Raw genomic sequence first — 13,594 nt, 5'->3', positions numbered from 1 at the left:
ATTTCCCCCAGTGAAACCTTGAAGGGGGTGGGGATGTATGTATGTGTGTGTGGGTGTCTGTGTTTCTATGTGTATGTGACCAGTGGCGGGTGAACAAATTCATTCTTTTTTAAATGAAAAATCTTAATTACGAGGTCTTTAATATTCAAGCACATAACAATAATAATAATAATACTCTATGTATTGCATGTCTTACACTGAATAGTCTACTTTCTCCTTTAAATTGGTTTCCTGTGGTTGTGTTGTCACAGCTAGGCTAGAATCCTGTCCGTGCCCAACTTCTGAGCCCAGCTGCTACAGGCTGTACAACTTCACAGCCAGCCAGCCCTGCTTTGGTATCCACACATGCAAAATCATGCAGGTTTCAAACCTGCATATTTAAACTACTATCATTCTACAGCTCTGGTATATTTGGTGGAAAGATATGGTCTTGGGAAGGGCTAATACAGCATTCATGGTATACAAGTTTACCTGTCAACTTCGACCAGGAATGTAAGTCTCTCTGCAGTAAACTAATGTTTGTGAACTGTAAGTAAATTAATGATTATTCCAGCTGAGGCTAGTACTAATCATAAAACAACTATATTGAAATACAGTGGTTGGTGTGAGATGGGTAAGGGCTGGTGAGGCTGTGGAGGTTATTCAATTATTGAAACCATTAAACAGCCAGCCAGGGTTATCTGTCGGCACTCTACAAGGCAGTTATGGAAGAGATCAAGATAGGTGTGAAATACCTTCCCTCACATGTGAACACAAGTAAATGTGATGCACATTGTCATGGGGATGATACTGTTCTTCTTGAATGGACATATATTGGGCTTCTGAGAAGATTTGTGGAACCATACTGTACTAAAATAGAAGTTTTCCCATAGGTCAGAGATGCAAGCAAATATGGGAAACACTTGACAAGAATACTGAACAAATACATCAGTATAACTATCTTGGCCTTCTCTTTTCAGTGGTTTCCCTTTGGTGGGACTTGGAAAAGAGGGTATCCTGGAGGAAAATATCAATCAAACAATTTTTCTCTGTAAACCTAACTGTAAATATTGAGGGTCAGTGTTTTACAAACTATTGGGGGATATCAGTGCCAAGCTAAGAGCTTCTGGGGTGTATATAAGTAGACTTGAGCAAAGGAAAAAGACAAGGCCTTAAACACCAGTGAGAGAAACTTCTTCAGACACTGGTACAAAATAGTAGATTTTAAGCATGAATGATATAATTTAGTCCCAAGTCTTCTTTGTTTTCTTGAGCAAGTTCTATTGAGTGGCTGGCTGGTTGAATTAGAGATTATAACATGGAAATAAAATACATGGAAATAATCAAGACTTGATTATCTTTACTCAGATAAACGTCATTTGAGGTAAATGAAATCTGTACAGATTGGTGGAGGATACAGAGATATATGAATTTAAATAAGTAAAATGTAGAGTTAAAGATCAAAGAAAAGGCAAGAACAAATGCACTGAGATGTAGCAGGAAATTCCGAGTGGCAAAGACTATGAAGGCATAAATGTTGAACTAGGACCAGAAGAGTATCTTAAGGGAATGTCCTCACTGCTACTAAGAAAGTTGTTCACCAAACTAAGAAGGTCTTTGTTGGCACTGTGGCAAAGAAATGGGTTGTAGACGGAAATGTACCATTAATCCCCACCTGGAATATGTTCTTAAAGCATCTTCTGCAGTCCCTGCCTAATTCCCATTTTCAGTCACACCACCTCAGCCATCTATAGTCTTTTCCTTATTACTCCCCTAGTTCTCATTCAGTCATTCCAAGGCAGATTAAGGTCTTAGGGTACGCACAAGAATCAACACCTTTTGTGCAGAGAGCAGGAGAACCTTTAATGTCTGCATCTGTCCTATAATAGTGGTTGAAGTCTTCTTGATTTGTCCAGCAGATACGTCCCTTTCACATCCAGCTGTCTTACACCCACTTAAACTGATAGAGTTTCTGTAGGTTTAAGTTATTAAAAGCACTGGCATCGCCCAACTTTTAATTGGCCTGGTAGACTAGTCCACCCTCTCTGTATTTCAGTCCATCATATTCTACTTTCCAAGTGGCGCCAGAGGCTATCATCTTGATTGTGTTGTTGGAATTCTACCTGGAATGTTTCTTGTTAGTCAGAATACGCTTTATTGTATTCACTAAAAATTGCTGGTACAAATGCCATACAACTGGACATGCAACACACATCTGGACAATAACTTGCACTTGCACCATTCAGTGAGTGACATTTGTCCTATACTTGTGAGGTATGCGCATCAGTTTGCTCAAAATTGGGGATATATTTCTGGCCATAAAGTCACTCTTTTCCATTCACTTAGGTCACTGGAGCTCTATTCAGGCTGGAAATCATAACTGTATTTATAATCACTTTCACTTCCCCCATAAAAAAGTGTTTATTTCTCAGTTGTGCTGCCGTGGAGAACAAGAAGGACCCTTGTGTAAGTGCACGTTCTGCCTTAATAATGGAGTATACGACTCAACCGGTGGAGGCCTCGTTCTAAACTTGTGGGAGTCACTAGCTAAAAATGTTTGCACCCAGAGTTCTACATTGTTGAGGAAGTGGCGTTCAGTAATGCAGTAAAACTCCTAGGTTCTTCATTACTCAATACTGATGTTGAGTGTACTCCCAGTGCTAATGGGCACATTCTCTCTTTACCAGAGACAGTTTCTTTAACATTCCAAACTCATGGCAGTTTTACTGAGCTAAAGAGGCTAACCGCATAGACCCACTGTACATTCTGGATCCTATATCCCTACTTAGAGCAGAGATGTACATGTTATCTCAAGTTTAAAATCTTAGGGAACTGGATTTAGGAGTAAATGATCGCTTTGTGCCTGCAGCTTGTCCAATAGCCCAGTGGTGGTTACAATTACTCCCTTGTGCCACTATCTCAGTTACAATCCTAGTAGTATTTCTCTACATCTGAAGAATTTAGAACTCGGAGAACAGATGCAGAGTTTTACTGTTTAGCTCTATATATTAGGACAGCGGTTTATAACCTTTTGGTATCTGTGGAACCCCACTTAATGATGACTGAAATCCGGGGACCGCTCCCACCCCTTAGTCATTATTGGAAACTAGAGACCCCCAGCCTAAGCAATTTCTATGATTTTAACTTCAAAACAATACACAGAAATATAAAACCAAATATCCACCAAACAGATGCTCAACAATTGTCATATTTTGTCTAATTCACAATCAATTATAGAAATAGTTTCCACATTTTCGAATTTGCTTCTTTATCTGCATATACTTTATTAATTTCCATGTATTAACTGTAATATCTAATTTGGTAACACAGTCATGGACCCCCTGAGCAGACCTCACAGACCCCTACAGGTCCTCGGACCATAGCTTAAGAACTACTAGAATTTAGGAGAAACACACTGCACACCCAACGGCCTCACCCTTACTAGTAGGTGAAAGAACAATCTCAATTCCTGCATCAGAGTGGTCCATGTTTTCACCCTATTTGACAATAAAAGGAACCCTGTACTTAAATAACCAACTTACTCCTAGCGAGCAACTTTTAAAGAACTGAGCATGAAGATGTTTTAGCCGAGGCCTAGTCAGCCAATGTAAAAGTGTTAACAATGATTTGTTTTTGTTTTTTTAGGAATATTGACAACCTCTTCAAGATTTGGTTCTCTTCCAAAAGTTGCATGTAAGTATAAAATGTGCAATGTGTTAGTCATTCAACAGTTGTAAGACGAAGTCTAGTACAGTGATGTGCAAAGTTAGCTTATAAGAAAGACAGTGTTCCTCCTTATTTCTCTGATGCTAAAGTTAAAAGAGAGCTTCCCAAAAAAAAGGAAAATAAACATACCAGACTTAAGTGAGATTTTCAAATTTTTTGTTGCTGGGGGAGGGAGGTGTCGGGGAAGAATCAATCCCTTGACCTTTGTGACAAACATAGTATTCTAGAGGCCTGCAGTGTTCTTGCACCCCACTCTGTATCCCCTTTATCCTCATTCAAGCCTCATATCTTATTTTTTTTTCCTAACTTTATTTTTCAATTTGCATTATACAAATACAGAAACAAATCAGCATCAATACAGCGTACATAGACCTATTGTTGATATTATCATGGGCACGTAGCACAGATGGTCGCATCGGGGGTGGGAAGGTACCATGGGGTCACATAAGTATTCCGAAGCGTATTACAGTGAGCAGGGAGCATGGGGCATAGCACCGATTCTCATTGTGCATATAACCGGGGTCAGTCCTCTCACTCCGTGGCAAGGGGAGGCCCACTTTCTACATCCAACCCACTCTCCTCGCCATCAGTTGTATTCTGCAAGGAGGACTCCCTCTCCGCCAATCCAGAGGAACACAACTCCCGCCAAACCATTAGGTCTTCTTGCAGCTTCTCGTCCCTTTGGGTGAGTTACATGCGTGTTTCTTCGGCTAGGGGACACTCTCGGACATCTTTAAGCCAGATGGGCACTTCTGGGCCCCTCTTCCCCATCCAGGTTATATCTACCCTTCGCCTAGCAAGAAGTAGCTTCATTTGTAGGAGCTTATATGGGAGATTCCTATTCTTTGGCTTCCGGACAAATGCAAGTAAACAGTTCAAGGGTTCAAGCTGCATCCGAATGCCTGTAGCCGCAACAATCCTGCCCACCACCTCCACCCAGAACTGCTTGACCAGTGGACAATCCCAAGCTAAATGTAAAAAGCCCGCTTTCTCTGTAGCACATCTAGGGCATCTATCTCCCTCATCAGGTGAAATACGGTTCAGGGATACCGGGGTTAGGTAGGTGCAATGCAGGAAGTTATAGTGTGTTAATTTAAACCAGGCACTGCAGGAGACTTTTTGTGTGAGGGCGCCTATGTGTGCCGATTGTTTCTCTTCCAGCTGGAGAGTGAGATCCTTCTCCCATGCAGCCCGAGATGGCGGCACCGGCGGGGGCACTGTCTTGTTTCATAGCCTTGTAGAGGAGAGAAATCAGTTTGCAACCTGTACCGCACATGAGTAGGATATCTAGGGTGTGTGTGAGGGGTGGAATATCTGGGAACTGTGGACAGGTGGTTTTCACTACATCCTGAATTCCCCGGAAGTGTAGGAATCGACCACGTCCGAGGCCAAAGTTCTCTTCTGCTTGCTCATAGGTGATGAATGTCGAGTTGGGAAAAAGGTCGGCAAGAACTTCGCATCCACCCTCCCTCCAAGGTTGCAAAGACATGTATCGTCCCATATCTATAAAGGGGGCCAGTATCCAAATCGGGAGCTCCCTGTAAAAGGGTGCTTTCCGTAGGACTTTTTCGATAAAACGCTGCCATATACCGGCTGTATGTCGCACTATGTAGGGAAGAGATGCGTCGGACCCCCTGCCCTGCATCAGCGCTTCCTGCAGTGCTTGAGTATCCACCCTATCGGAAAGAAGGCATTTCTCCCGATTGTCAGCGTCTGTCAGCCCGCAAACGTGCCGCATGTTGCAGATGGGCCGCAAAATAATATAAGTTGAAGCGTGGGGCTTCCAAACCGCTCTCCTCATAGCTTCGTATAATAGTGTTGGGAGCTACTCTACTGCGCCGGCCCGCCCAGAGCAGGGACGTGAGCAGCATGATGAGGGTTTTAAAGACACGTGGCGGCAGCGGACATAGGGAATTCTGGAGTACATATAGTGTCCTGGGAAGCATCACCATCTTAGAGATGGCCTGCCTACCCATCAATGACAGTGGAAGAGTGTTCCAAAATGTCACAGATTGTTGTAGAGACGTAATTATGCGGTCCACATTCCAGGCTAACGCCTGTGAATCCAGCGAAAAAATTTAGGGCCTAACCCCACAGCTCGTAAGACCTCGTGAAGGTATCCCCAATCCACTATTTCGAACGCCTTGGCAAGGTCAATAGAGACCAAGACCATATGTTACGCTCGATCACACATCTCATGCATGATATGATTAAGCTGGCGCAGATTCATTGCTGTGTTTCACCCCGGTATGAACCCACACTGGTCCTCATGGACCAAGTGAGGCATGTAAGGCGCTAATCGGGTAGCCAAGAGCTTGCATAAAATTTTAACATCTGTGTTTATCATTGTAATCGGACGATACGATGAGGGTTCATGAGCATCCCCTCCAGGCTTTAAAATCATGCATATTCCCCCTGTGTCATACTTGGGGGTAGACCTCTGCGTTCAAACGCCTCGAGGTAGACCTGCTACAGGAGGCGGGGAAGCGTGCCCATGAAGGCTTGATAAAACTCCGGGGTGAACTCGTCGCTCCCCGGGGTTATGGCGCACAGCAAGTGCTGCAGGGCAGATTGTATATACCCCAGTGTTAGGGGTTCTTCGAGCTCTTTCTGTGCTGACTTAAGGATATCGCGTAGTGGCAGGTCTTGGAGGTAAGGGAGATAGGATGCCTCGGAGATCGCAGGGTCCGCAGTATAGACCGTCTGCAGATGGAATTTTAGGACCCGGAGAAGTCCCACCTCTGAGTGGACCAATCCTCCTGTGGGATCCCGCAAAGCCACAGTCGTGTCAGGGGCACGTTCCCTCCGGAGTATCCAAGCCAAAAGCCGGGATGATTTATCTCCTTCCCTATGAAGGTGTTGTCTGTACTGTGTGAGGGCGTATTTGTTGCGCCTGTCCCAAATGTCAAGGATACGTTCCTGGATGTCACGCTCCCCACCCCTCCCCGTTGCTTCAGGGGCTTCACAAGTCTGATGCTCTTCCTCCTGCAATTCCCGTTGGATTTGTTTCCGAACCCAGTATGTAAGGCCTATGCAGGCTCCCCTTTCTACCGCTTTGAGGGCTTCCCACTTCGTGGCCTGTGATAAGTCCGACCCGTTCCAATTTAGGCGAATATATTCATTTATGGTATTTTCTATGTGATGCTTCCCTACTGGGTGCTCAAGAACCTCTGCTGGCAACCTCCAAGTCCGTGGGTGAGTCATCGGGCCCCGAAGTCAACTACACACGCCACAGTGGGAGTGATCAGATAGGAATAGTGCTTGATGGGTCACCTCAAAGGACATAGCCGCATCAGGATTAATGAGTAAAGGCCTGTCTAAGCAACTGTATGTATTATGGGTGGACGAGAAACAAGTATACACTTTCTGGGCTGGGTGTCCCTGGCGCCATATATCGTGAGCCCCTATATTCCCCATGACCTCTCGGAGTTTTGTTGTCATCCTAGGTTTTGTACCAGTGCGGGCGGGAACCTGTCAAGGTCGGGGTCTAGGACACAGTTAAAATCCCCAATCCAAAGCAATGGGACCTCAAGTTCTGATATCAGAACCTCCTGCAGGGACTGAAAGAAGTCAGTCATCTGTGTTTGGGGCATAGGTGTTCATTATCACAACATCTTTGCCATCTAGCTTAGCTCTAAGGAGCAGGTATCTCCAATTAATGTCAGCTTCTACATATTGAATGGCCAATGGGGTCCCCGCGCCCACCCACACAAGTACACCCCTGGCGTAGGAAGAGAATGAAGAGTGGAAAACCTGTCCTCTCCATTTCTTCGTCAATCTCTGAGCTCCTTCCTCAGTAAGGTGAGTTTCTTGGAGGCATGTTATCGAGACCTGATGCCTGCGGAGTAAGGATAGAACTCTATATCTCCTGGTGCAAGTACCCAGCCCCCTCACTTTCCAGCTTAAAAATGTAAACCCCATGGATGGTGAAGTAACCAGTCCCCGCGTGTTCCACGTCCCATGTAGCTACATAGACCCTGAGACCCAGATGCCGTACATACAATGCCTGAAAAAAAAAACAGAACAACCCCCTAAAAACACCCTTCCAAGAGCAATATACTGACAACAAAATATGCAGAAATGCCCTTGTCATGCTCGTGCCTGAACGTGCACAGCTGTCCCATTAGCCCAATCGCGGCTAAAAAATACTCCACAAAAAACTATAAGAACTCCCCCCCCCCCCCCCCCCCCCCGGCTTAGAACCAACTCCTGACTTAGGCCAGCCGCCAAATGGTATAGATCAATGACCCAAACTTCCCTGTTTTACACATGCGATACAATGGAGCTTGATTGTGTGGCATCGTCCCCAAGATGCATATGGCATCAACAGTTTCTCAATAAGCATTTCTCCCAAGTCGCTGTAAGTCAATGACCCCTAGGCCTCTAGTGACCGGCCCCTGCTTACCACAGCAATGTGAAAAGAGAATAAATAAAAAGGATATACTCTTCAGGTCGGATCTGTAGTGGGCGTAAGTGGGTCCATGACCGTTTCTGGGATCACATGAGAGGTTGGCGGGAGAGTCTCTGGTACCAGTTGCTCTTCGGGAACCCCTGACACATTTGGCAGGGGAGAGTCGTCAGAGTCCGAAGACTCCACGTGCAGTGCAGCATCCTCTCCCACTGTAACCGGCTGTCGTTCTGCCTGGGCGTCACCATCAATTCGATTCTTGCGTCTTCTCCCGTGGTTCCCTGGAGGTCTGGACCCCCAAGCACTCCGGGATCCCCTCTGTTCGTGCTGGGGGAGGGTCTCTCCCCTGATTTTGAACCATTCCCATACCTCCTCAGGTACGTCGGAAAAATGGGCCTTTCCTTGGGATATCACCTTAAGTTTCGCGGGATACAGTAACATGTACTGTAGGTGAAGTTCGCATAGCTTCTGTTTGATGCCAAAAAAGGATTTCTTCTGCTCCTGCACCTGGCGGTATAGTCCGGATAGTTGGAGACCTTGGCTTAGTCAAAGGTGAGGTCTGTCGCTTCTCTCGCCGCTTTCAGAATCCGGTCCCTGTCCTGATAATTCAGGATTTTTGCTATGAGGGCCCTAGGGGTGGCGGAGGGACCAGCGCCCTGTGGGCTCTCTCCACCACAAGACCTCCGACAGGCCTGTGGGGCATAACATAGTCCGTATCCAGTTCTCCAGGAACTGCTCCACATTGCCCTGCTCCGAGCGCTCTGGAATACCCAGGACCCTGATGTTGCTTCGACTGGCCCTTCCTTCCGCTCGGCGTTCCAGTGCACCAGTAGAATGGGTAAGCTGAGACACTTGTTCCTTCAGGGAAGCCACTTCCCCCTTGAGCTACGCGATGTCCTCCTCTGCCGTGGAGACCTTCTCTGCCACCTTCCGCAAGTCCGCCCATAGTAGGTTTAAGTCAATGGAGACTGTCTCGATTTGTTTTTGCAGGGCGGTGCGGGACCCCTCTATCACCTCCAGGAGCGCAGCTCTGGACAGCTCATTGGAGGTGTCTCCCTTACCATCTTGGCCCGTCTGGCGAGTGATTCGTTGGGTGGAGAGACGCTGTGTGGTGTACTGTGTGATGGTGTTGGGGTTGGAGGTGCGAGAAAGTCTGTCCTTACCCATGATTCAGGCAGTACTGAGGCACTCAGGGGGACCCCAAAAGGGCGCAAGCGCCGAGCTCCATTTATAGGGCACCAGACTTCTGACCCATCCGCAGATGTCGCCAGGAACGTGGGGGACCAGGTCGGGGACCAAAGGGCACACGTCTGCACCCAACACATCCGGGGGGTCCCAGCGCCATGGCGTCCCAGGACTGGGCCGAACAAGCAGTCCAGCAGAGATCCCAAGGCCTCTCACCTCGATGCTGCTGCCAGCGTGATGCAGTTGGACCTCTCACTCATCAGCCAGGTGGTCCGCAATGTACTCGAACCCCAGCGTCAACCTCGCAGCCCTCCCCAGGCAGGGAGGCCGTCCGAGGTCCCCCACTATCACCAGGCAGTACAGGTAAAGAGTACGAGGGCCCGGGGCAGGATTAGTCCCCCCGCGGCAAGGCGGCCACCTCCCAGGAGAGCCGGCAGTAGTTATTTGTCCCTCGAGACCCCAGGGGGCCACCGGGCACCAACAGGAAGATTTGGGGAGGACTCACCGATGGGCACACCTTAGAAAGTGTGGATAGTCTGGTCCAATGTGGCCGATCAAGTCTCCTCGCCTCCACATGCTCCCCAGCACAACACGGGGGGATCACGACCGCTCGTTATCTCCGGGTTGTCGCCGCTGATCACCGCCTCCTCTGCCTCCTTGCTCAGGATCGCTCTGGATCCCGGGCCGTGGTCAGTTACTTACATCAAGTCTGGCAGGATCACCCCCACTCACTCCCAGCGCCTCCCAACAGCAACGGACATCTCCTCAGCGAGCATGAGGTCTTCAGGGCAGTCGAAGGCAGGCCCAGCCCCAGACGCTCCCCAGGCCATAGCAGAGGCTTCTCTGTGCCCCTTGTAGATCCTCCCTCGCTTCCAGGCCCAATGACGCAGGCTGGAATGGGAGTATGTCGGGAGGCTCTTGATGGCGGACGGAGCCCCCGCAGCAGCCGCCATGTCTGCGGGACAAGCTGAGAGGGAGTGGACCGCCCCGGAGCCCGTGCACACTTCAGGCGTGCACAGGCAGCATTCACGGCCTCACGTGATTATGACCGACCAGGCCGAGAAGGACAGAGTTGTTTTGGCCGATTCCAGGCAGTCGCTCTGACTCACTCCTCCGCAGGGCGCTCCCGCTACTTGCAGAATCCCCGTCGCTCAAGGGAGTCTGCCGCGGGTGTCACTGAACAGGATAATGAAGGATTTTGGCAGCTGGCCGGTCGGGAACCGAAGGAGCTCACATCCTGTCGGCCATGTTGCTTGGCCACGCCCCCCGGCCTCATATCTTCTGCAGGTATATTTCAGCCACTGTAAAATTTAACCAGTTCAGGGGAGGCACCCTGGGTGATGGCTATGGCCACTGTGTTTGTGTTCCTCACAAATGTAAAGGTTGATTTCATCTTAAGTTTCATTTCAATTTATGAAGAAGTCCTTTTAAAGTACTTTTTGGAATGAGATATCTTCTGTGAAGGTTTGACTTAAGGTGAATAAAACTTTGATTTTGCATGCAATCCTGTCTTTGTTTCCATGACACTTTCTCTGCCACCCTTTACCCTCTTCTTATGGTTCCCCATCAACCTCCTATGACTCTCTCTCAGTCCCAATATTTTCTCCTCAACCCCCATGCCCTACCTGTGTTGCCACTAAAATGCTGTACGTTTCCCATCCGCTTCCATAGCTACTTCAATCTTGTCTTGTTTCTCTATGCTCTTTTTGTCTCCCCAATAACGCACTAGGTCTTTCCCCCAACCTGTAAGTCTTTACCTGGACTTCTCTTTAGTCCGTCATGTCGGAGCATTGGTATCTTTCCCTTCTGCTCCTCTTCCAGTGGCTACCTTTTGGTCCCATATTTTCCAATCAGGCCATGTGTTCTACCCAAAACTGATGCCTTTTGCTCTTAACTGCACTTCTCTCCATCAGCTCTTGATTTCTCTGTGCTCCTTCCCACTTCTACGTCACGCTCTCTGTGATATTTCTTTAGCCTTCCGTGTCTTTCCTTTTTTTTTCTCCGTGCATTCCCCTTACGATTGAATGATGAGTGGAATTTTCTTTGCCTCTCCTTTAATTTTCTTGACTGCCCCATTGTAAATATTGTTAAACAGCTGCTTCAATGCAGCTTTGTAGCTGCCACTTATTTTCAGTACTTCTGGCAATTACACATTTATTTATTAACGATCTTAGTTGAAAATAGCCACAATTACTAACCTGTTAAAGCTAAAGGCATACCTGCTTTCAAAGGATCAGCAGTCAGATTGGTTAAATCAGTGATTGCAAAGAAGTTCAAAATGAGTGCAGGTACTGACATTGGGGTAGCAATTAAAACGCCTAAATATCTTTTAGATGACCCCCACTAGCAGCAGACCAGACGCTCCTCATGGTGACCCTTTACTGACTCAGAGTTTTTCACATCCCACCTCTTTTTTTAGCTGTAGCCTGGAGAGCCTAGATCTTATGTCAAATTTAAAGTTTTTATCTGTTTTTAAGCATTTCAAGCTAAAATGGTGTGGCTTCTTATCCCTACATATTACCGTGCTTTCTTTAATTGCAACAAATAAATAGGCCAAGTTTGGTTGTAACTGGTTCAGCAAGTGACCCATAAGATATGATTTCAAAATCATAGTAAGACTACTTACTGAAGGTTTTGGGAGGACTAGAGTGAAGGCTATGTTTTGGAGAATGTGTAATGTCTGTGTCAAGCAACCTTGAATTTTGTGGTGGGTATTGTTTCGCAGTTCTGATAGTGAGATCTGGGTAGGTGCTTAACCTGACTTTTTCCAAGCAGGTGGGAATGTGCAAATTTATAAATGCCTTTAAACAATGAGCACATTCTAACGCAGGCTCTCTTTCCACCGCATCGTTCTTCAGTTCCCAACTTTGAGCTACCTCTTACCTCATTTAAGTCTGTAAAAAACATGGGTGGACGTCTCACGCTTCTCTCCGCTTAATTAACAATGCAGTGTGTACAGCTAAGCCAAGTTGGAATTTAACTCCCAAGTTGACAATGAGACACAGCTATTCCATCAGCATTTAAATATTTTGGTTCTGGCATATGACACTAGTTTCTGGTTATTGGTCTTTATTATCTGTCTGTTCTGCAGAGGATGTTTTCCGAGCGTTTTTCCAAAATGTTAACATCAATGATTTACCAGTTGTTACAAAAATTACTCTAAAGATGCTTTTGTGAATTTTAAGAAAAAAATTGATTTTATGGCTACCTGTAAGCAATCTATAGCGGGCCAACTGGGGTATCAAGCGCTGTATAAAGATCGCGTTATTTTGATGCAGGAGAGCAACTCAACTGAAATCTATGTAACTTTGTGAGCTCATTTTTTCCCAGATACTTTTCCCATGAATCACTCATACTTTCGTTTTTAAGGTTAGTTTGTAGTTTTTAATGGCTGAATTGTGTAGTATGTGGTTAATGTTTTTGCATATACAAATACACTGCTTTTCAACATCAGGACATTCTTTTTTCCCATCAACATAAGTGAATCCTTATTTGAGTAACATTTAATTATCTTGGTGGTTAACACACACGGTCTGTTGTTTTTCGATGGGATTAAAATGATGAATCTCCAGCAAAGAAAATAAGTAGTACTAATGACAATGCATCTATTGCCCTGGTGGACCTAAGAACTACAGCAATGTATAATTCTTCAAAATGTCCGGTGACCTGCAGAAATATTTATGGAACAGTATATTATCTTGATTCTTTTAAGCTGCAGTGTTTACCCACTCCATCTCTTTCTGGTCGTCTCAATAGTCCCTTTTCTCTGTTCCACAATTGCAGTATAAACTGTTTTTGGGATTAAGTTGAGATAGAAATATTTGCTTCTGTTGGAACTTCTCCATTTTAAACTGGAGACTTGTGCAACGAAAACATATTATGTTATTAAATTCAGGCATTGGAAAGAGAGAGACCACTTTGCATTTTATATCTTTATGATCAAGTTCCACTTCAGAGTCTAAACTTCTTCATTGTCAAAAAGATGTCAAAGCTTTTGTGCTTGCCCAAAGACTTTTTCTGGTTACATGCTTTGATGATCATCACCTTTTTCCTTCATTTGGGAATGCCCTTGAGCTTATATTAGGTGTGGAATAGTATGGTTTTGTCTCTAAACACTCAACTCTAGTTGTTTTTAAATCTTTATAATTGTATTTATATTGGACAATACACATGGTATAGCTTTAGTAGTTGGCTCACCAAGCGTCTCAGTACAGTTAGGTTAAATCATTATATTACGGTCATTAGACATTCACAACTGATGTACTTAAGCATATTTTAACTGTGATAGTTGATGCG

The 13,594-nt window shown here is 45.9% G+C and overlaps 1 protein-coding gene across 1 annotated transcript in view; it reads left to right on the top strand.

The window, feature by feature from the left end:
• Positions 1-13,594, top strand: part of OCIAD1 (OCIA domain containing 1) — a 231,002-nt gene that overhangs the window by 146,428 nt on the left and 70,980 nt on the right. Inside the window, exon 4 of the mRNA XM_078678957.1 lies at positions 3,625-3,672. Within this exon, the coding sequence (XP_078535083.1) occupies positions 3,625-3,672 (48 nt within the window). The remainder of the gene's footprint in view (positions 1-3,624; positions 3,673-13,594) is intronic.

This window comes from Lissotriton helveticus, chromosome 2_2 (assembly GCF_964261635.1).
Source record: "Lissotriton helveticus chromosome 2_2, aLisHel1.1, whole genome shotgun sequence".
Lineage (NCBI taxonomy): Eukaryota > Metazoa > Chordata > Amphibia > Caudata > Salamandridae > Lissotriton > Lissotriton helveticus.
Note: the sequence above shows the minus strand (reverse complement) of the source record. Positions and strands in the feature narration are given on the sequence as shown.